We start from the raw sequence: 23,989 nt of genomic DNA, 5'->3' as shown, positions 1-23,989 counted from the left end.
CGGTGCCAGCAGCATCGAGTCCCTATAGTTGTGCTACTTCCGCAGAACAGGGAAAAGAAAAATCAGCAAAGCTTAAGCTTGTCACTTCCAGAGTCAGCTCTGCTCTAACCCCCGTCCCCTGGCAAAGACAGAAAGATGGAAAAAAGGATTTACAAATACAAATTCAGAAGAACCGAATCTTCACTACAACTGATTTTTTTCAGTTATTATCCTGAAGTGCTGTTCTATCTCGTGTATGTAATATTACACAAAAAAAGCTATTAAAAGTACTCTAGTTCATTTGCTTTGGAAAGTGTTTACTTTTCTGTACACATTTTATTTCTACTCCAAAAGTCCAGAAAGATAAAATCCACTTGTGTGCAGGTGAAATGCTTTGAACACACAAAGCACAAGGTAAGTGCTAAGAATGCTGTTACCAGCACGTGGCAGGAACACCTGTATGGGGATACAGCTCTTAAAGGAAAGGAAAGCATGCAGCCAAGAGAGCTCCCTCCACACGGCAGGCAGCTACTTGAGCACTGACTTAGGTGGAAGAGACACGTTTGTGTCCTTATTGCACTTACAACTATAGGTGTTTGCTTTCAGTCAAGCCTGAACTACAAGACTATGACTCGTGCCTCTTTAACAGAAAAGGAATGCCCCGGTCAGCAGCACGCTCGATCGCATCATGCACAACCGCGAGGCGACGGGAAAGCTGAACCACTGCCCCGGTAACAACTCCATGAAACAACATGTAACGCTCCCATCACAAAATTTTGGAGGCAAAGTACTTCAGAATTGTACAAGCCAAATTTTCAGAGCGATAGCCACTAGAGTCAATACTGCAAATTGGGCCTCCAACTGCACCCCCAGCACACAGGGCTTGGGATAGCCCGCCTGTAGGCTGCAAGATACCCATCACGCTAACTGCCTCGTACAAGGTACAAGCTGGTACCGCTGAACTTGCAACGGACAATATTTGAACATCAGAGTTAAAACAGCACTAGAAGTGGACCCGGAAACACCATAGTTGGTTCAAGAACTTGGGATTTTACACTACTTATAGCTTTTAGCCACTACACTTTTTAAAACCACTTGAGTTGCATTTGAACTGTAATAGACGTTCGGGGCTCAAATAATTTTCAAGGTTAGATTAATCCTGTTACATGTTCTCTCATTGCAAAGTGGCACGAAGTTACACCTGACTTGCAAGATAAACCTAAATAGAGATCCCTTTGCATGCCATGCAGTTCTATCTAGAATTAATATCAGTTACAGAGAAAGAAAATAAGTCCTTCACAAAGGCAGAGGAACGCCATTAAGGCTAAAGCTTTCTAACAAAGTCACCCCCATTACCCCGCTAGCTCTTTTGCAGCGTTACATCGTGGCAGATTCATTCATTCAAGGAATTTTACCAAAACCTGGCCCCTGACAGCCTGCATGACTTGGGTATTCACCGCGCAGCTCTTGATGGTTGCTGTGTGTCTGTCCTAACCAGCAATCCAAGTCAGGCAGGAACAGACGTATCTTCAAAGCTTGGCACTTAAGTGGTACCCACAAGGTCTGTACATACTCCAGTAGCCTGCAGCAACCCTGTAATTCCCTAATCCCATAGCGCCCAGATTCCTTCAGAGTCCCAGGGAAGGGTTTAGAGCAGGACCTTGAAGGTCCTGCTGTTTTGCGAGTGCAGTTTGTTCTTGCAGCCCAAAGCATGGTTGCAGAGTTACAGATTAGCACAAATACAGCTGCTGCAAGTTTTGACAGCGGCAATTGCAGCTGCAGAAAACTGTAATGGGCGGGCAGCCTAACCACCAAACTTTGGGAAGAGTTGTCCCTTTCGGTGGCTTTTTATGCTTCCTTTTTCTTTTTTTTTTTTTTTTGTCTATGATTTCCTAAAGAAAGGAACTGGAGAAGGGGTGGAAACAGGCCAGAAAGAAAGAGCAAATGAGAAAGACCATCATCTCCCAAAAAGCCTCCATGAATTGACACAACAGAAGCAATGGCTTCTTTGGCTTTCTTATGAACTTTTTGGGGTTTATGGGTTTGGATTTCACAGTAGAAGAGATGTTCACCCTAAGAAGCAGGTTCCTAATTGCCACTACTGCAAAAACTGTTTTGCAGTATTGGGGTTTTGGTTTGGGGTTTTTGTTTTGTTTTGTTTTGTTTTTTAGCTTTTCAGGAAGTGATTTAGTTTACTTTAGATTCAAAATGTTAAGTAATGGAACCGGTACTGGTGTCTGGTAAGGATGCCCAGTAATTATAAATATGTCTTTTATTTACCTGATTGATAGTGATGCTTTGTGGTACGTACGTGTTTTACTCCAGGCACTTTTGAAAACATGGGATCTTGATGCAAGAGGCCATTTAAGTGTGGAGAAGAAATCCTTCTCTGAAGGGGCCATGGCACTCTGCTGGGCTGGCCTCAAGCTGTACTGGTTAACAGCTCTGAAGCTGCCATGGCCATTTCTGCTGTGCATCACCTGTGTCTGGATTCTCAACCAGTGCAAACAGAGAGGCAAAAAACCCCACCACACTCAGATGCTAGACCCAGGCAGAGTCCAAAATCTCATCTCCAAACAGGAGAACAAACAGGATCCAGTGCAAGAGCCTGCCCTGCTGCAGCCCTGTGAAGCCAGCAGCGCTGCATGGAGGGTGATGCTCCAGCCTAGGCGACGGAGGTGAGGTCTGAGTATGGTTCAAGACTGGGAGATGCTGATGGGAGACAGCTAAGAGGAAGGTCGGAGCATCCGACACAGACTTAAGGGCCTTAATACACGTGGCTGTGTGGGCACTGCAAGCCTGCTCTTGAAGCATGCCCCGCCATGCACCAAAACCTTCCACAAGTCCAACGCAAGAGCAGTGGGCAGCGCCCTAGGGAGGACTTCACCTCCCCAACACACCCACCACTCTCCCACCCAAACAGTATCATCCAGGTGGCTTAGACTAAGGGGAATTTCATCCTGACTGGTTATTTTCTCTTCTTCTCAGAAGTAGTTGCAGACTGATAAATGTCCTCAGAAAAGAGAGTAGAGGGGGATTAACTGCAGCCTTTTAACTTCAGGCTTTCAAACCTCCTCACATGGCTCCCAAGTAGCTGAATTACAATTGTTCTCTCCTTTGCTCAGACCTCGTGCAAAGCCTTTCTGCCAGAGGCATTGTGGGGGGGACAGCGAGAGAGCAACCTCAGCCCTGCAAAAACGAGACATCCTAATGAAGATACTGACAGAACCGGACACCATCGCTGAGTGCTACAAAGAGAATATACATAATTTTACTCTAACAGTTCAGTAAAAATGGCATCAGTAAAAGGAGGCTTTCAAGAAAGAAGTTACCCCCAAACACACAGGGAGTGCAGCTGAGAGGGTTTCTGTTAGTTTCGTTTTGTTATATAAATCACCATTATTATTTCTTACTTACGATGTTAAAAGAGCAGGAGGATACTTGAAATAAAAGGCTGTGCATGCACAATACCCACACGAGTAAATTCCAGTGATCCACCCCAGCACCGGACACGGTGCCCTTCCCTGGCCACTGAGCTGAGCCCTCCCTTTAGGAGGAGTAGGGGAATTCATCACCAAATATACAACATACTGTAATGGAATGATACCAGGAAACAATACTAATTGGAGTCTGAACGTGTCCTCCATGTGGTCACGTTAATCTACTGTTTAACTCGGCAGAAAAGACAGTGAGGAAATAAAAGCTCAATTCACCCAGCCTGAGATCAAAACTTTCATGGCAATATTGGCAGGTTAGACCCTGATTCTTTAAATAGTACATTGCCTTTGTTAAACAAAAGTCATTCTTTTATTACATAATAGAGATTATAAATAAATGTAAAGTGTGCATGCAGTCAACTGCATATTATACAAGCAATATCTATGTTAATAATTGTTTTCTTTGGCAGGCCAGAATCCAGCTGGACATGCAATATTTACATATCAAAATCCTTGGTGTGTTCAAGTCATATTGGATGCAAGTGAAAATATATATGTATATATATTTACCGTATACACACACACATATATATGTATAAAGGTATATATACACCTCTGCATATATACTGTATACATATATACACATAGGTATATGCTAAAAGTGGATTTCATCTTTTTCTGATTCAGGTGATGCAGGCCTTGAAACACTAAAAATATCCTGACAGGGTATCTGGGAGGGGCGCTGGGGTGATAAGTGAGACTCGGGGGAAGAGATCTGGGGTACGTTCTTTTCGGACAATATTTTTAAAATTTCTGCCACCTGCTTCTCAAGGGCAGCCATCCTGCTGCTTAGCAGCTGGATATCTTCTTTGAGTTCGTGCTTGACTTCCTGCAGCGTGGTTTGTAAGGCCTGCTCAGGAATAGGGTAGAAAGGATGCCTAGCATCAGCCTGAATGGGGCTGTGCTCCAGGGGGCTGCGAGTCTCACCAGCTTTATCCAAGCGAAGGTCACTTTTTGTTATTCCACTGTCACAAGAGTCTGTTTTCCTCAGTGGGTTTTTATTTACACCGTTCTCCGAGTCATTGCACTTGGGGTCATCGGACAGCAACCCCATGGACTCTGCCTTTGTGACGTTGTTCCAGTCCTCCTTCTTCTCCTCGTGGGTCCCCATCGTGTTCTTCAGTCGAAGCCACCCCTTCCCGTTCCCGTTTTTCATCCGCATGGGACTGTTTACCTTCAGACATTTTTGGTCTCCATTTCCATTTGGCTTGAGCTCCATTGCATCCCTGTTGTTCTGCTTCACGGCCTCACTGGTTTTCATGTAAGCCAGGGATGCCTGGATGGGGGTGATCTGAGACACGGTGACCACGCTGGTGCCTGTGATGGAGGCCCCGTTCTGCACGCTCCGGCTTTCCACCTGAAGCTGGTTCCTTTCTGGATCGATGTGGGTTGAGCCTTGGTTACGCATCTCCTTTTGCTGTTTGAATTTCTGGAAGAGTTTCCGCACAGGATGGTCCACAGGGATGCTCAGCGTCACCTCGTTCTTCTGGCGCAGGCGCTCCTCTTCTTCCTTCTTGACATCGCTGATTTTCCGGAAAATGATCTATGGGTGATAAACACACAACAGAGTCAGTATCCAAAGGACATTGCATACAGCGAACGTTACCGGGAGATGGGGAAACAGTATTGAGAGAACAGCCATTTCTCCTCGCTTTCTACCTTAATTTCTTGTAGTGAATTCAAATGGAGCTGATCAAGACACAGTAACCTCCGATATATGCCACTGCATATACAGGGTACAAATATATACATACACACTTTCTTAAAAGTATAGATTAAAAGTAGGTTTCACCTTTATTTTTGATGCAGAAGATAGAGCCTTAAAGAATGAAAAACATCCAAACACCAAGAGAAGAAAAGAAACTGAATAAAGAGAAGAAAGAAAGAGACCAAGAACCCAAATGCTGATACCCACCTACCCATTACTCACAGTCATACCTGCTTCGTCACTATCCTTTGTAGAGATCAAAAGGAAACAGTAATTCAGTGGAGACTACACAGCTGTAAGTTTAATTCAATGTACGTACCCTTCCAGAGACTGGAAAATCCAAATGTGCTCAATACTTTTTAGCTCTCCTTATTGCTAGTTTTGTAGGAGTGGCTGGAGGGCGCAATTAGGTTCCCTATGTGCCGTGTTGCATGGCTTCACACAGCAACACAAGCTTTTCCTGCATAGTTTACATGTCTAATATGTGTGGGTGTACTGGGAGCACCGTGAAGAAGCACCCTAACATGGGTGCGTGATTATAAAACCCAGAAATATCCACCCTTTCGTGATGACATTTAATACTGCAGGTATTTCACCCTGCAGCATCTCTCAGGCCTCTACAGAAAAAGGAATCTGAGCCTCAAGCTGTTGAAGGATCCACAGAGTAAAAACTTTTCTGTTGACTTTATGCATATTACTCATATGAATTATTTTTTTTTTTGTAGGTTCATCCAGTTTTCCTGAATGTGGGACTGAGGCAGGATAGGAAAACACCGGTTCTCTGGTGCTCTGGATCACAACACTAAAGTGAAAAGCAGCACATGCTTAAATGCAAATACGGACCGTGTAGGGATAAGTGTTGGTAAGAAAAGTAGAAGAAAGACCCTGCAACACAAACAAAACCCTGTGACAGTCAGATGTAGGTTTTGAAGTATCCATATTTCAGTATCTATTTATTTTTTATAAAAAGGCTTCTCATGCCTGTCCATATTTGCAAAGAAATAGTTGCTTTCAAGCCTAACATATTTAGAAGTCGGCAGAAGAGCGCTACGATGGCTACAGCTCCTTCCCTGTATGAATCTGGGATGAGCTGGACTTCAAAGCTTCGTTAGAGAGCTTTCAAACTCAGTAAATATATCCTTGTGTGCTGCTGATAGATGCAGCTGCTTATAATAATTTGGAAAGTTAACGAGTTTATTAGAAGCCTAGTTTAAAAAACAAACAAACAAAAAAAACCACAACAAACCAAGAGAGAAACATGGAAGATACTTTCATCTGACTCCTCTGACCTAGATGCAGCAACACACAAGACTCATTTGGAAGCTCCCCTTCATTAGCACCTACCCTCATGGAGCGACTCTCTCACTCTCTTTCAGACAAGCCACTGGGGAGAGCAAATAAATGCAAGAGAAGTTGCCCTTGTTTCAAAATTAAGTAATTACATTTAATTGAAGCCATGCTTTCTCAATGAGGGTTTGGAAGGTGGGTTATGTTGTTTTGCTTGTGCCTTTCTTTCCCTGGGGGACAGCATGGCACCTCTGGCAGATGACGCAATGCTGAAAGCAACCAGCTGCAAGGATGTGTGTCCCCAAAATGTGTCTCAGAGAAGATGGCCGGTTCCTCCGCTGCTCTCCCTGAGTGGCTGTGCTGCTCTTCCCTCTGCTGTGCCAGGCCAGAGTGGCTGGGTCCCTGAAAACATCTGGAGTGAGGAAAACATCCTCTACCCAATGTTTCCCTGCTCTGTGGCCATGACCCTATTTCACAGCTTGAGCACCCTCCTCTTCTCCAGACAGCTTCTGCCTGGCAGGTGGTGGCCGGAGGCAGCCAGGGACGCTGCAAGGCAGGCAGCTGCCTGCAGCCTGGCAGGGGCTTGCAGCGCTCCCGTGTCCAGTGAACGCACAGTCGGGAGAGGCATGAGGTGACTTTGACAACTTCTGTCCCACCAGCTGTTTGTAAAGACCAGAGTGATAACAACAAAGACTACAGCACCAGCTTTTTATATTCTCTCCAAACACTTTTATGCTTTACTGAAAACTACCCTCATCTCCCTTTTCTTCCACCAGCCTGCTCTTGTTATTTCATTTCCCTCTTTTCTTCTCTCAGTTCAAAACTTCTCCAGACAGAGGTTATCTCCCTGCACAGAATGTAATTACCCGTGACTGCTGGTGCTGCCTTCTGCAGAAGAAAAGCCAAGACTTTGCTAATTTGACACCGCCTGTACCTCACACTCCTGAAGTGAGACCTTCTGAAAGCCAAGAAATCACTACGGGCTTTTTTTTTCCCCGAGAACCACTTGTCCAGAAGCCACTTGGATGAGTCGAGCCCAGCAGCACAGGCGTCTGGCCCTGGGCGCTGCTGTGCCTCAGCATGGGGCCAGTGCTTTGGGGGAAGCTGAATGCGTCCCTGCTGCAGGAATGAGCAGCCGAGGTGACAAATGCCATCAGATTTGCAGTGCAAATCTGCTCCAACCAAGTGAGAACAAGGACCCAGTAACCACTCACAGGCATGGGCTTTCTCCCCCACTTTATGCCCACGCAGTGGAGAAGACACACTCACAAAGTCCTGCTGTCACCTCCCCAGGAGGAGATGTTCCTTCAGCCTCTTGCAGGATGCAGGCAGGAGCCTGGCAGAGCTCTTCAATAAATCCTTTCCTCTTTCTCTGCTTGGGAGAGAAAGTGCTACACCCTGGAACAATTATGGGCAGCTCCTTTGAAGAAGCAAGCCTGCTGCACTCTGAATTAGTGCAGAAAATGCCATGGGACTCAGAAATCCAGGGGCTAGCTGAGAGTCAAGAATTCAGGACTGATCTACCATGGTGGACCCGTATTTCCAAGGGAGCAAAGGTGGGCTCTGCACTGTCCCTCCCCTTGGGTTTCTCATGAAACCTGGATGTGTTCACAGCTATTTGCTATCTTCTTTTCTGGTCTGAAATGCACAACCGTGCAAACCCTCATATCTCATCTGGCACTGTGAGACTATGGCACTTTGGAGACCTGGGCTTGGTCCTCATTCACCCACTGAACTACTCTGTCACCACAAGGAAACAATTTCACCCCTGCATCACCCCGCGCAGATTGTTCCCTCTTCAGGACATCCACCCTCAAGTACACCTAGCACAGCAGGGATGTAGTCTTGGTCAGGACTACTCGCTATCACTAGAACATGTACAAGTAAAAGAAAAGAAAGATCCTCTTACACAGACAAAGAACTGGGGGAAAAATGAGATGTGAATTCTATCAGTAAAAGTTGTTTCTCATTACCAAATTTTTCCATATTAGGAATTTTTTCATGTGCTTGGATTTAATCCACTTCCACAGTGGTTTAACCTAAGCCAGAATAGGATTAAATGTGTTTACATGGAGACTTAATTGTATTAATGTCTAATAAGTATAACTGGCTATTTTTCTCTATAAATAAGAACAGAAAAGCACCTCAAGCAATCTGACATTCCTCAGAAAATTGGGTGAGGCTTATTTTGAAATCTTAAATTGGATGAGCTACCTCAGTTGTCCCTGACCCTTTTCAGAGAGGTTACACATAAGCCTGTCCAAATGTGTGTCCCAAGAACAGACATAAACTCCAAAGGAGTTAATCAGAAGAAACTGAATTAACTGTGTGTTCAGCACATCTCAAGCAGTAAAGAGCCATATCCCTGTCTCACAGCAAGTGCTAAATTCATTAATGTGGTGGAGATTCAGTATATATCCCTTGCGGATGGGATTGTGAAAGACTGCCCCATGTGACACAAACCCTGTTTCATGAGACCAGGTTCCTGTTTTTCTTGCTTTTAATGTATTTATTGTGGGAAGGAGGGAGAATGGAGGTGACGTTAACTATTGAGCTGGCAAAGGTTAAGCAGAAGTTAACTGATGGCCAGCCCTGGGAACTGAAGTATTTGGGTTATCTACAAGGCAGGCACAAAGGAGACAACAGTAGCTTGAGGTTCCCCATTCGTTCTTAACCCCAACCTCCTTTCCCGCCCCTCCGTACCAAGAGGTAACTTGCCGTGACTACGAACTCAGCCCATCACCACTTCCAAAGAGGGACCTGCCCGAAGGTACTGGCAGGGGGTACATCACTTCTGGAGCAGCTCCTGTGAGGTGACAGCTTGTATAAGTGAACCCAAAGCCAAGCGCAGAGGAGGGCAGCAGCAATGAGAAGTCAGGGAGCCAGCTCAAGGCTGACACACACACAAGTTCTCCCATCTACTGTTGAATTAATCAGTAAAGCTGTGGCCTTTCCAGATGCTTTGAAACGCATCCCTCGTATGCTGTCTTTTTTTTGCACCAGTACTGTGAAAATCATCCCTCCACAACCTTGCTCCATTCACAAAGACCCCTTGATAAGTGACTTCAAGAAAGGTACATGAATGGATTGAGGAACTGGTAAAAGTCTTGAAGAATTACAGTAAGTTCATAAAAGTGGCAAATATTTGACCAGAGATCATCCTGTCCCATTCCTAGGACATCTCATGCTGGCTTTAGTGGCGTTCAATTCATGCCTGACCCTCACCACACAAATTCACAGAAACATATAATTGTATAGCAAAAGGGCACACAGTTGCCATGGTGACGAATACAGTGGGTGTGCACTGAGTGAGAGAAAGGGAAAGCCACACAAGGCCATCAATGTAAAGACTTTCACAGTGACTAACAAACTTTGGGTGCCCAAGCTGTGGCGTCCAACAGACATGGCTGATGGGTGAGGGATGCTGGAGTCCTGCAGCAAGGGGGAGACCCTGTCCTGGCTTGACTCAGCTCATTGTGCATTTCTGCAGTGCCAAAAACCGGAACAGACAGAAAACACAACATTTCAGTCCCCACAGCTATATACACCGATGTAGGGCAGAAGGAGGAGCCCTGCCATGAGGCTGGACTGGGGCCGCAATCAGTAACTGACAGGTCACACTCATTAATGCACAGGCTAGGCTGAAGTGGGTGGTGGTCATCTCTCAAAAATTTGTTCCAGAGGTAACTGTCTTGTCTATATTAATGTCTTGTAGAAGCCCCATCTCCCTCGCATCTGGTTACTCATAATCCAATGTATTTGTCCAGATCCCTGTATTTTTATACCCATTTAACATAGGAACACCCTAGAAGGCACCTTAATTCAATATTGTTGCCCTGCAGACACCGTTCCCCTCCCCAGCAGCATTGAAAATGAGATCAGTGAAACGATCCAGGTTAATAAATTTGAAGAAATAAATAGGTTGTTTTTTTTTTTTAACCTGGACCACGCCAGTGACCCATCTGACAGCACAGACCCACAGCTGTACTGGAAAACACTGCAGATGCAATGAGTGGGATGAGTGGATGGACTGAGTAGTAACCTTCCAAGCTGGCTGCAGCCATAGAGGCAGCATGTTAGGGAAATGCATCATCCCTCGGACCACACCGAAGAGCTGGTGGCTCCCAGCTCATTTGCAGCTGGCAGAGCAGAGCAGCTCCTTCACCAACTTTCAGATCTCACCAGAGGGATTTGATCTGTTTCACGTCCTACGGGAATGTTTAATTCCCATAAAAAGGGTAAGTGTCCTCACAAGGTGTGTTGGTCTTGGCATCCTTTCATATAGGTCCTTTTCTGGAAATAGGAGAGCTGTCTTCCATTGCCTCCTTGGCCTGAAATGATTCAAGCTTAGCTGAAGATGGCAAATGGATTTTAAAGTTTTTGATCATATAAACAGTATCAGAAAAATACTGCAGTCACATACACCTCATTTTCTTTGGGAACAATGCTAAAAAACACCCAGCAAATACAACTGAAAATAATCACAAAAGCTTAATTCATGCCCAAGCTGCACAACATAAAACAAACTTCTGTAAAGGTGTTTGCAAAAAATATTATTAATTTTCACATCTCAGAGTGCATTGTAGAAAACTAATTGCCATTTTTCTCATGCTAATGAGGGAGGCAAATTTGTGTCAGATCCAGGATTTAGACACAGGAGACCCCAACCCATGCGTGCTATTTTTCTGCTTCTGAGAACAAACTGGAAAATACACCCGATTTCGAGAGCACAGACGCTCAGAACAGGGTTCACCTACAGAAGCCTGCGTCTGCATCTGAACACATCCTCCAGGAGTCCTGCACAGTTGAGGGAGAGAAAAAGGCACTTGGAGGGAGTGAGTCATTTCACCTGCAGCTAGATGTTAAAACAGGTCAGACAAGCTGTACCCTGAAACGCCTGTTTGCCTCCTGTGCCTATGCAGGGAGCTTTGTGCATGTCACTTGGAAGCAGACACTCTCCACGTGATGGTGGGTAAGAAGTACCCAAACCCCTGCCTCTAGCAGTGCGAATGTCAGGGTTTGGTGCAGATCGTGTAAAAAGCCTTCCCATAAAGCTTTTCTGTGTGTGCGTGTGTAGTATAGCCTTCATCTGATGCTATTTTTATACACACACACACACACACCCCCCAGCATGCTGGGGTATCGCCAGTTCCCGGCTGGGATGCATTCCCCATCCAGCCTCAGAGACCAGCCAGTCCTTCCAGATAAACACTATTATTTTAAAAGCTCCGGAGGGAGGACGAGTGACTGCATAGAAGACCATGCCAGACTGATGGGTCCAAGTCAGAGCTTGGGAAAAAACAGACTTCTGTTTGCATGGAGCAATGAGAGGAACCACTAATAGGGAAGCCAAAGCCCTCCTGTTCTTACCCTGCTCCCAGAGAAAATCCTCCAGCAGTTGGTAGGGAATTGAACCAATCTACCTATAGCTCCTAGGAAACTGGAGTCTACCTGGGATGGCTGTGGCTGCTCGTGTACTACCACCCTTTTGCATCGCAAATGTCATGTCACTCCCAGGTGTTGCGGGACAGATCCTGCTCAGATCTCTCTCCCTGTTGGCGCTATGCGCTGCAAAGGGCTGTTAACAACCAGCAAACCCTTCCCAGGCCCTTCCCATTGATGTGCTCAGGTGAGTCTAGGTTGCTTCATCCCTCACTCTGAGGACTAGCCTGCTCTAGGAGCCTTCAGTTGTCAAAAGCTGTCAAAAAGTTGTCTGGGACCCCCTTTTTTTGATATTCTGAAGGCTAGGCCAGTCAGGCCCAATTTCTCATGTGTAACCTTTGGTAAACAGGCTTGCTCCAAAACTGAAATGTTTTTTAAACCTAGTCAGGTCACAGAGAACATGATTCGCTGTTAATACTTGTATGTGAAAATGTTTTACTTCTTATTTTTTCAGATATTAAATAATTTTTTTAATTAGCTTTCAAGATGTTAACAAATCTTCCTTTTAACTTACATAAATTAATGGGAACATCAAGCCAAGGAAGACCAGCAAACACCAGCAAAGGGCCAGCAAGGAGCCCTGGCTCTTATCCACCTTCCATTAACAGCTTTTCGGTATGGCTCATGCATGAGAGCAGCCTCCGACCGTGGTGCCCAGCACTGGCAGGAGTCTCTGCAACTGAGAAGCGCGGGTCAAAAGCCCTTTACCCAATATGACAGCGACCAGAAACCTGGCAGAAAAGGAAAGGAGCTGAAGCCACAAAAAGCAAAAGCCAACAGAGACTGAAGCCAGGGTATCTCCTTCCAAATGCAAACTGCATTTAGGCTGCTTTACCTAATTTACTCCTGTAGATCTCCATGTCCTCTTAGCTCACTTTATTAATCTGCACTCTGAGGATGCAGAATAGATGGCCTGAAATGATGGCTTTATTGTTCTTCTGCTCTGTACACGCCTCAGATAGCTTTACTTTGATGTGAAATTCAGCCTCAAAACCAAATTGCTCTAACAACTGTTTTAATTGCTCTCCAGTAAATTCTCCTTAAATCCTCCTGTCCCAGGAACTGTTTTGTGTTAAACCATTGCTCCATCTGGGTGTGGGAAAGGAAGCACTGTCCTTGGCTGAGCAGTGAAAATGACTGACTGCTGAGCAATTAGTTAATCTCCGGGATAGGAATGTTTCACTAAACAGTCTTTCATGCTGCATTTTGGAGGAAAAGAAGATTTTTGTAGGTTAGTTTGCCGACTGGTTGAAAGAAACAGTAAATAATAGCCTTTCTGCAAATTTCCATTGATCCTGACTTCACAGACACAAAAGCAAAAGCTTGCTACCAAGCACATTTTATTTTTTGCTTTGGAGAAACTGTATTCATGTAGTTTCCTCCTAAGCGATTATAGAATTGACTTATAAAACATGTGAAGATTTCCAATCCGAGTAACAAAGTGATGTCACTTCAAGGAAAGGGATAATTATTTCCATTATGTTGAAAATGCCCTTTTAAGGGAAATTTAATGGCATTTTATGTGCAAGAAAGGGGTTAATCCTTTCATCATGACTTAAGAAAGATCCGTGTCCCTCAAGTTGCTCATCTAAAGAAAAAGCGGGGCACGTAGGGAGGGAGATACCCTTCAGAAGAACCCAATAACAGCCAATAACTGATTTCCCAAAGCCCAGAACTTCCATCACCTTGTTCCTGCTTGCTCTGTGTTTTAGAAATTGGTTACTGTAGGTCGAACTTTAATCTGGTTCCATTTTGTGTTTGCAATCAATTTGCACGGCCCCTGACTACTCTTGCAGAGAGACATCTGTGCATGCTGGCAGTCAGTTAGGCTGATCTGCTTTTGCGAACAAGCATGCATATTAAGAGAGTGGTTGAGGGTTTGCCCCATCTACTTCATACTTGGTATGGATCTGAAGTCATCCTGTTTTACTTTAAAACATGTCTGGATTGAAGAAGAAAGAGAAGAGAAGCAGGCAGAGATCCAAGTCACGTTTGTCACATCCCGAGAGCATCATGGCCCAGCACATACAGCACCAGGCTGGGATTCAGGAGGATGGATTATTCTGCTGGCCTGACCTTTGGCCAAGTGGGAAGTCTTGTGCAAATCACACTGTCTCTTCATGTCTCCATCTCTGCCAGTGTAAGAGAGGATAGTAACGCTGCCCTCATTTCTGCAATTAATTGGAAATCCCTCTATCGCTGCTAGCTATTTACAACTGCGAGACCAAGATCCATGGCTGATTGCAGAGAGAAGCCACTGTTCTGGCCTATTGCCAAAACTGAGACACTTCATTAAAAAAAACAGCCATAAAAAACCGCATAGGTGTACTGAGGATTTTAACTCAAGATTAAGGGCCCACGGCTCTGCTGCATCTGAGACATCTAGGGCAGTGCACAACGGATGTACAAAGCTGCATAAAGTCCTTTCCTGATGCTCTGATACATCAGTCAAACCTTGATTAAGCATAGCATTGAAACCTACTTTGCAAGGAAGGATCAGTCAAATCACTCAGCTTGACTGATGGGTACTGATTCTTCAAAATAGCGTGATTACATGTTAAACTAAGCATGTGCTGAGCTAAGGAGTCAGACTGCCAAAAGAAACGCCAAAGCCTCCTACTCTGTTAGCACAATTGGACACATTTACACCAACCACAGGCGTTTTTTGAGAGCAGCTCAGTCTTCTGACTCAGGAGCTCTTCCGTTCTTCCAGTCGCCCTGACCTGAGCACCTCCTGCCCATACGTTTGGCACTTACAGACGCCTCCTTCTCTTTGTACCCTATGGGAAACCAATGCATGGGTTTTCCGCTGCTGCAGGCTTACACCTGATGCCTGCTGGGCTCCATGTTTCTGCTTGGAAAGGGATGCTGAAGAAAGGCACTGTGCACCTTCACAAGTGGGGAGCTTTGCAGTGGTTTTTAAACAAGACTCTGTAATTGAAGCCGATCACTTCTTTTGTTGCTTTGCCCTCACTTTTTTCTGTTTTCTTTGCTTTAATCAAACAGCAGATGCCTCAGCATGTTGCAGAACAGCCAGATTCAGACCTGCTTCTCCAAAACTGTCAAAGACAGCAAAAGGCATCTTCTACATACAAAGTTATTTTAAACAATAAACCAGCAAGGCCACTTTGTTTATGATTTATGGTATTTTTCAACCATGGCCCATTGCTGGTTGGCCTAGTTCAGGATCAGTGTGTTGCAGACAGGAATATTGATGTATGTGGCCTCAGAAGAGCCTGAACTGTGATCACGATGCAAAGAGACACAGTTCTTCCTACGCAGGCAATGAAACCCAGCTTTAGCCTCCCAATTCCTTTTTAGGACCCTAAATCTTATACTGAACTCAATACAAAGACAAAATTGGACTGGGGATCCGAAATACTTTTTGAATCAGGGCCTAAGTTGTTTTCTGTATACAACACAGAGATGGTTAAACACGGGGAAATTGAGCAGACAGCAATTTTGTGATAACTGTTGCAGTGTAACTATTACTGAGTAATGTCTCATGGGGACCTTTGTTCCCTCTCACTGGTTAGGTTTATCCACTTAGGGATTTTAAACTCATGCCTTCCTTTACTCCATAACAACTCTTTCATGTAAACAAGTCTAGCCTGGGTTGGTCATTTGGTGAGTGAGCAAACTAAATGGTTTTTCCTGTTCTCTGCCTTATTCTAGCAATCCCTCCTTGCAGATGTGCTCTCTGTGGAGAGTATCAAGTACTCATCTCTCCTTCTTGTTCTCATTCTCCTTCCTCTTCCCCTTCTCCTTCTCTTTCTCCTTTCCCTTCCTCTTCCCTTTCCCCTTCCCCTTCTCCTCACGCCCCCTTCCCCTTCTCTTCCTCACTGAAGCAGTTATTAGAGGGTACAAAGGCCAAGGGAGGTATTTCTCCTACTTCTTTGCCTGGTACTGGGGCAGAGCGAAGACCAGATTTCTAACACTGTTCCTGGACTTTCTTTCCTTTCATCTTGCAGATGTTTCTTGCTCTGTATAGCACAGAACTCCTGCAGGAAGGGAAGCTGAGGTTCTTATAAGGACTGTGGTGGATTTCCAGACGCTGGGAAAAAGGAGCCCTTCAGAAGGCTAAAAACCCAAGCTTGGCAGACACAAGATCTTCCACTGGATCTGGAGGAGATCCCCAGCAAAACGGCCTCCACCGACCGCAACAAAACCATGCCATGACTATTAGGACTCCACGCAGACATAAATAGCTGATGACACGTACCACCAAGTGTTGCACTTAGACCATGTTGCCACCACCAATCCTGTCAGCACATCACCATTAGGAACTTCAGGTGTTGAAGGGAGCTTCCCATTGCCTTCTAGCCCAGCTGTGGGTGGCATGCTCACTGCGAGACAGTACCCCTTCAACAGGACAGTTTCCAGCTAGATCAGGCAGGTCTGGTCCTTGAAAACTTTTATCGGTCACTGGATCAATATCTGCTATTGGCATTGGCCTAATGAATGTCATTAGGCCAATGCACTGTCAATCAAGTGCCAAGCGGCACTGTCAATTGATTCAGGCTTTGCTGTGGTGCAGAGGAGTTACGGTCTGTGCATTTTATTACAGATGATTTAAAAAAGAAACTCCTTCAAGAAAGCAGTCTTTGCTTTCCCCGGTGCAGTATCTGTGTGCATAGAGTGATATGCTCCTGAGCATAATAGAGAAAGACAGTTCAAAGCCTCCAGATGACAGCGGGGTGGTTTGAGCTTGGGGCAGACTGCAGAAATGGTGTTCTCTGGGATGGGGAAAAGTGCCCAAAGACTTTTCAAGCTGCTCTTCAGCCTGATTTAACTTGGAACAGAAAATCAATCATCAATAATAATATGCGGTGCTAATCTACTACTCTTCTTTCCCTGTATCGGAGAAAGCAGGATTCATGTTGCTGCCTCTTGACAGATGCCAAAACCAGGGCACAGAGAGGTCACATATCACTTGCTCAGGGTCACTGAGCTGCTTAGGGGATAAATGAGGGATGGAACATAGGTTTCCAGCCCAGAGCCCCCTTAGTAGGAAAAGCCATACTGCAAAAAGATTAAATATATAAAGAGCTATATTAAAGGAAAATCAAATTATTAATATAATAATGGAGTTTCTCTTCACTACTGTCCAGTCTGGGAAGTGTAGGCCTGGATTTCAAATAGTTGGAAGGGCTCAACTGTAATTGCAGTTAATTGCTGAAATTAAGTCCAGACCAGGACAGCTTTAGTGCTGTTCAGGCTTGTGCTGTAAGAGAGGTGGGGAGGTGGGCAGAACTGTCTCTGTATATTTAGCAAAAATTTTCAGAAGGTCTTGTTACACTCCAACAAAAAATGTGGAAAAACTTATTTGGGTTCTGGCCAGCCTGACTTGTGACAGACCCAGGATTTTTGCATATCCCTAACACAAAGCCACACAGAACATGGGCCCAGAGGATTTGCAGAACTAGTGTTTTGTTCTCTGTTTTTTTGCCTCTTATGGATTTCTGTCTGAAGACCAAACGGTCTCAATAAATGCCTAAAAGAGACTCTCCATTTACAAAGTAATACATGAGCAAAAGAGTTGCAAATTGTTCCCAAAATGAATTATTCTCTCTTCTCTACTTTAACTGGAAATTTAAATTAATTGGAATCATTATGTTTGGTTTTTTTCCTTAAATATTACTGTACCAGACTGTAAAGTGCCTGAAATTTAATCTCACGTCTTCAGACCTGAAAAAGCATTTTGCAACTGAAAGCTTGTTTTTTTCCAGCTCTATCAAGTGGTCTAACAAAAGATAACACTCCTGCTATCAGCCTTGCTTCTGAAATAAGGACATTCTATCTGGCTTTCAGAAACTTTGGTTTTATATGGAATGTGCTACCAGCTACTCTGTTTGTCCACTTTATAATTTTCAAGGTTTCATTAATTTATTGAAAAGCTTTTATAACAGGAGCTTCAATAAAAACAATGCACTTCCAGTGCCATGTGATGTAGAACACCATCAGTTTTGTTTGTGGTGAGTCAGAAATGAAGAAATAATTTTAAAGGTCCGAACATATGAACAATGGACCCAAACAAAAGGGACAATGGGCAGGAAGAGCCAGGGCACCAAACCTTGTTGTATCTTTCCATAGTACAAAATGGAGAGGCAAAAGGTGTTACTCTCTCATTGTCAGACATTCCTCACCTGAACCAGGTGCCATAGTGGAGACTAGTCTGGTGGGGAGTGCCACTGACTCCAAATTCAAGCTAATTAAAAAATATGGTAGTATTTCCTGAGTGGAGCAGATTTAAGCTGGTGGCTGGGCAGTCATTTGCTTGTTTCCTATTTACTTCTAGATCCCAGTCAAGGACCTGATCTTTCAAGTGCTCGTGGGGCTGAAAGTGAGGGCATGTCTATTCCCCACCACTAAGAAGGGCACAAAGACCCCTGCTGTAACGTAGCAGCATCCCCCTGCAGAAAGACAGGATTAATTAAACTCAGTTCAGATCCGTTCTAATCTGGTTCTGCTGTTTTCAAACCCAAACTCACGCTGCACCATGGTTCTGCTTTCATCCAGCCAGCCATGCCAAAGTTACCTTGGAATTACTTCTTGACCCATAGATAGAGCCTGTTGCCATATCAGAGAAGACTGAACCTGCTTGGACCAAATCCGGGTAAGTGCTGCCAGTGCTCACTCCCTTTCTACAGATCTTTTGGATGAAAACCAATCTCAAATTACCATTGGATGTATCCTTGTGCCTACCTTTCCCACGGGATACCCTGCAAACAAAGCCTCATCAATGCTGCAAGGGACAATACGCTGGGGCAATTCAGCCACTCACATCTCTACTTCTCACCTGAGACTTGCCAGAATGAAATCCAGTGGCACTGTGACCTGGCAGTTCTTTTAAACTGAGATCAAGACTTGGAAAAAATGAACATCTCCAGCAGATCATTCACTGACTGAAAGACACGGACAGCCCACTGCATAACAGACACGAAATAACTCAGTTAAGCCATTGGGAAATCCCAATTTAACAGGAAAAAAGACCAAAAGGTTATTTAAACTTTCAATATCTAATTCATTTCACTATAGAAAGCTCTGTGAAATAACCTTAACAAGTATCCCTGGGTTCCTTCAAGTGAAACATCTCGCCAGCAATAGCTAAAATTTTCCCAGTTGAAAACTCTCAGTTGGCAGCGTGTAAGTAAGGAGCGCTGGCTGTTGAAACACACTGTAATTGCCTTTAATATCATCACAGCCAGGGCTTCAGTGGGGAGGAACCCCTTGAGGAGAAGAAAAGACCCTCCATAAGATGTGCTACTTTCACCTAAGCATTTCCCTTTAGCCAAAAATGGCTGACATTGAGGGTGCCTTAGCTCAAGAGATTGAAAGAATTACAGCTTTTAGAGGCATCTGTAACTGTCAGCAGAGCAGGAGCCTTCTATTTATGGCATAATCAAATGAAAAATTTTTAGAGAGCAAAGATCCCATTTCAATGATGTTGCTAAAGTTTCCTCGTACTTGAACCTTCACCCTTGAAGAGCTCTTCCCTTCTGGGGCAAAAAGTCAAGGAAAATCACCTACAGCTAGAAGAGCCTGGAGGAGAGTTATCCACCAACTAGTGAGCTTCCTACAACAGCATGGGAATACTGCATCAGCCATGTGAAACTTCAACACAAAGAGAAGCATGCTGTTCCCTGAAGGTTACTTGTGCAGAAATGAAGGTGCTTCTGATAGTCCTATCAGAGCTTCTTGCAGGCAAAACCAGCACGTTGCCTACCTGACAAACACCCAGCGAGGATGAAGTGCTCTGCCCGTCCCCAGAGGGACCGTTAGATGTTTTTTCTAACTTCAGAAGATGTGAATGGGGAACTTGGCAAGTGGTGATTGCAGAGCTTTGTATTTATTTCTGAAGGGTATCAGCAAGAGAAAGAGATGGCACAAAAGAGTTAACTAGTGGGGGTATGGGGATGGGATAAACAGATGGTGTGGTGAAGAGCCATTTCCTTTCCATTTCCATGCTGACTGCATTAAATCAATCCCTGGGCTTTCATGGCAATAAGCTAAGGCTCTGCTGGGGAGGATTTTAGTGATTTGGCTATATCCTAGTTGTGGCTATCATTTTATTGTGTCCCAGCATTTAGTCTGTTCTTGGGGAAAAGGTCCTTCCATTTTTTCATGTGATTCCTAGTGATCTTCCCTAATAGCTATATCAGCTATCACCTCTTTTCCAGATGTGGATCTCCACAAAGCTCATCAGTGCTGTTTTATGTTCCTAACCATGTATCAAGGCACTGACACAGGATGTTCCTTAGGGGCCGAGCCTGCTGTTTTTGCAGCCTTAGCTTATCTCATTGCTGCAGACCCAAACAAATTAGTTTGTAATCCTCAGTATTGTATACTTTGGCAAATCTGGCTTTCATAATTATCAGAAATGACCTCCTCATGTACAATTGGAGTCAGTTCGGTTGATTTGTCCCCTCTCCCTGGCTGAGGCTAGTAAGAAAACCCTGTACCTGCACAAATAACAGCTCTTTTCAATCGATAACATTGATGATTCTGTATTTCCCCATTTGTGACTACGCTGCACCCTGTTTATACACTGTTTGTATCCTTTCTACCACTCCCTGTGCACACACAATTAACAAAACACCAGCTGCTACCGGATAAACGCTTCTGCAAGGATGCAGAGAGACACTGGACAGAAGCAGTACAGATCTCTACATCTGGCTCTGTTACCTTTTCATCTCAGATGCTGCGTTTGCTTCCAGTGGTCCTTTTGACCTCTGAGATTTTGGCTAAAGCATCCTCTCTGTTTTTTCTCTGGTTTGATTTTTTTTTCGGGTGTCTGAAAAATCCAGCTAACCCTAAGCCTCCCACACAAGACACCAGTTTGTCAGTCACCTTCTCCCAGGAAGGCCTTGCCCAGGCACTTCTAGGAGGTTGGCTCAAATAAGCACAAATAAGCACAAATACAGGCTGGGCAGCGAATGGATTGAGAGCAGCCCTGAGGAGAAGGACTTTGGGGGTGGTGGCTGATGAGAAGCTCAACATGAGCAGGCAATGTGCACTTGCAGCCTAAAAAGCCAACCGTATCCTGGGCTGCATCAAATGAAGCACAGCCAGCAGGTCAAGGGAGGTGATTCTCCCCCTCTACTTTGCTTTCATGAGACCCCACCTGGAGTACTGCATCCAGTCCTGGGGCCCCCAACATGGGAAGGACACAGACCTGTTGGAGCGAGTCCAGAAGAGGGCCACGAAGATGATCAGAGGGCTGTAGCACCTCTCCTATGAAGACAGGCTGTGAGAGTTGGGCTTGTTCATCCTGGAGAAGAGAAGGCTTCAGGGAGACCTTATAGCGGCCTTCCAGTACCTAAAGGGGGCCTACAGGAAAGATGGGGAGGGACTCTTTATCTAGTGATAGGATGAGGTGTAATGGTTTCAAACTGAAAGAAGGTAGATATTAGGAAGAAATTCTTTACTCTGAGGGTGGTGAGACACTGGAACAGGTTGCCCAGAGAACTTGTGGATGACGCATCACTGGAAGTGTTCAAGGCCAGGTTGGATGGGGCTTTGAGCAGTCTGGTCTAGTGGGTGGTGTCCCTGCCCATGGCAGGGGGGTTGGAACTAGATGATCTTCAAGGTCCCTTCCAACCCAACCCATCCTATGATTCTATGACTCTTCTCAGTGGGGTCTGGCACCCATGTTAGATGCTAGAGGATGCCTACAGATGTGCAACTGTGCCAGATGTTCCACCCATGCGGCAGGGCTGATCCTTGCACCCAGAGCATCTGCCACAAGAAGGCTAGCACAGTTAAAGGCAGCTGTTGGGGATTTTGCAAGGTCAATCTCTGTCCCAGCAAAGTCATTATCTATCCTATTAGCAGCTATCTGACACATTGGACTGAATTTGAGTACAACTGATCTGGGAGGAAGCTCTTCACAGGACATATTATTGATGGACCACAGGGCAAACAGTGCCTTGGTTCAAGCTTTCTGACAAATATTTTAAGTTATGGCTGATGGTTCATGCAGATCTATCAGGCATCTGTTTGGTATATTAACGCATGTCTGCGTTGAGCTTATAAATTAGTATTCATGTACTTTTGCAGAACATCTTGAGGTTATTGGCTAAGTCCTTTAAGAAATGAAAACAGGTACAATTAATAACACATGAAAAACATGCATGATTCAGTTCATCCATTTACATTTCTGCTGTAGCATTCTTTGCCAGGAGGGCTAATACGGCCTGGGAGAAGGATGGGGGTCATTCATAATTGAGCTGCTCTGAACTACCAACAACTGTTCCATTTAAAAATGGATTCGCCTTAGACACATGAGGGAGATGGAAATTCATTACAATGGCAGGCAGTCAAGCAAGGCAGAATCGGTGAAAAAAGTGAGGCTAGACACAGAAATTAAGTGCTGAGATGCCAAGAGATGCTCTGGTCAGGAACACGAAGAAGGAAAACTGTGTTTCTGTGCACTAAGGGGCAATGGAATGGAAATGGAAATGCAATGGAAATGGAAAAGCAAAGCTAATCTTAATGAAAATGCTGCATTTTAGTCGACCGGTTGAGAAATCCTGCTTAGAAATGGCTTTCTTTGCTGCTGTCATCTGCTGGCTACTTAAGGTCGCCATTTTCACATTTTTAAGGGAGTGCAAAGTGGTTTGGGCCCTCAGAAGAAGCCAAAGCTGGTTCGTGTGGTAACAAGAGTGCTGTCCGTAATCAAAAAACAGAGGGCAATGGACTGTTTCCAAAAGGGATATGTACTCTCACAGCACGGAGAGGTAAATCCCCCTGCTCTGGAGATACAGTGACTGATGGAAATACTTAGGTAGGAAGCACTATACAAAATCTTTTTGGCAGCTGAGACAGTTTTGTGCAGTACTAATAAAATAATTTTAAAATCACCTAAAAGTCTGAGGGGAGGCACCAAAGTTCAAAAGATCACTGACAGCTTAGTTAATGGAGTTAAGAGAATTAGAGACTTTTATAATTGCTTGCACTATGTTCCTTTTTTTAACAGTAACTTACATCTGAAAACTATATTATGTTTTTTGTTATCTTTAGGAAGGGAAACAAATTAAGACTAAGGGCTGTAAAAACTGAGAAGCAAAAATATGAGGAAAAAACCATGGATTAATAACATACATTCCTTCCTAAACACGTGGAAGATTTTTGCCTTTTGGCAAGTTGCTCAAAAGTGCAATAACAGGGGACTCAGCTTAGTTCTGGTGCTTCCCAGAATCCCCCTGTCCCTCCTGACAGCTATGCCCACCTCTGGCATATATGTAAATCAGCTACTCAAAAAATTGCTCTTCCAGACTTCCTTTGCATAGGACCTAAGCTGAGGCAGCTTGCTAATCACAGCAACCGGCTGACAATTAAAAAAAGACACAGTTAATCAGCCATCACTAAGTTGGAAGTGACAGGCTGGGTTTTATTTTTAACTAAAACTAGTAGGATTCACGCAAACTTCCCCACAAAGTTTCTCTTGCACTTTGTGTACAATTTAATACTTTCCTACACGCCCTGTTTCTTTGATGCAGAAGGCAGCCCAAAAATAGCATTCAAAGTAAGGTAAATCTAGGATTTGCACGGCTGCAATGATTATCACATGCTGAAACGGCACATTTGGGTATTACTGCATCTGTAAAGCGTGTGCTACAGAACAATAGATGGATGGAGTTATACCTCTACAGAAAATACTTTATGCAGGGAGTTTTATTTCGCATTTTACAGGCTTATAGTATGTAACTGGTGAGGATCCTTTTTGTGCAAGCCAAGGCAAAAACCTGTTCAGAGAGGGGGAGGCAAGAATACAATCAGCGCTCTCTCCAATCCAAAACAGGCATGAAATTGTTACCAATCATTTCTAGACTGGACAAAATGGATCCCGTTTTGGGCAGAGCCAGAAAACTCCCACTTGGGTGAATGCTAAAGCTCCGTCCCGTCCTTGTGAAGCCTATGGGAATCCATTTATATGATCCTAATGAACAGGCAGAAGTTCTCTTTCCCCAGCCATGGTTTTGGGTGCATCGCAACTGGCATTCCCAGTCTTGCAGAAGTAAGGTTTGGGGAGCGAGAAGTCTGGTGTAGAAACTCATTTTTATACCTGCAAGTC

The 23,989-nt window shown here is 44.5% G+C and overlaps 1 protein-coding gene across 1 annotated transcript in view; it reads right to left on the bottom strand.

Annotated features, from left to right (window-relative positions):
* Window positions 1-1,723: 1,723 nt before the first annotated feature.
* KCNH5 (potassium voltage-gated channel subfamily H member 5) overlaps window positions 1,724-23,989 on the bottom strand; it is a 165,632-nt gene continuing 143,366 nt past the window's right edge. The window contains exon 11 of the mRNA XM_063333555.1: window positions 1,724-5,019. Coding sequence (XP_063189625.1) covers window positions 4,072-5,019 — 948 coding nt within the window. The 3' untranslated portion in view covers window positions 1,724-4,071. The remainder of the gene's footprint in view (window positions 5,020-23,989) is intronic.

The sequence above is a fragment of the Chroicocephalus ridibundus genome, chromosome 4, assembly GCF_963924245.1.
Source record: "Chroicocephalus ridibundus chromosome 4, bChrRid1.1, whole genome shotgun sequence".
NCBI lineage: Eukaryota > Metazoa > Chordata > Aves > Charadriiformes > Laridae > Chroicocephalus > Chroicocephalus ridibundus.
The sequence above is the reverse complement of the archived record's forward strand: the minus strand, read 5'-3'. Positions and strand labels throughout refer to the sequence as shown.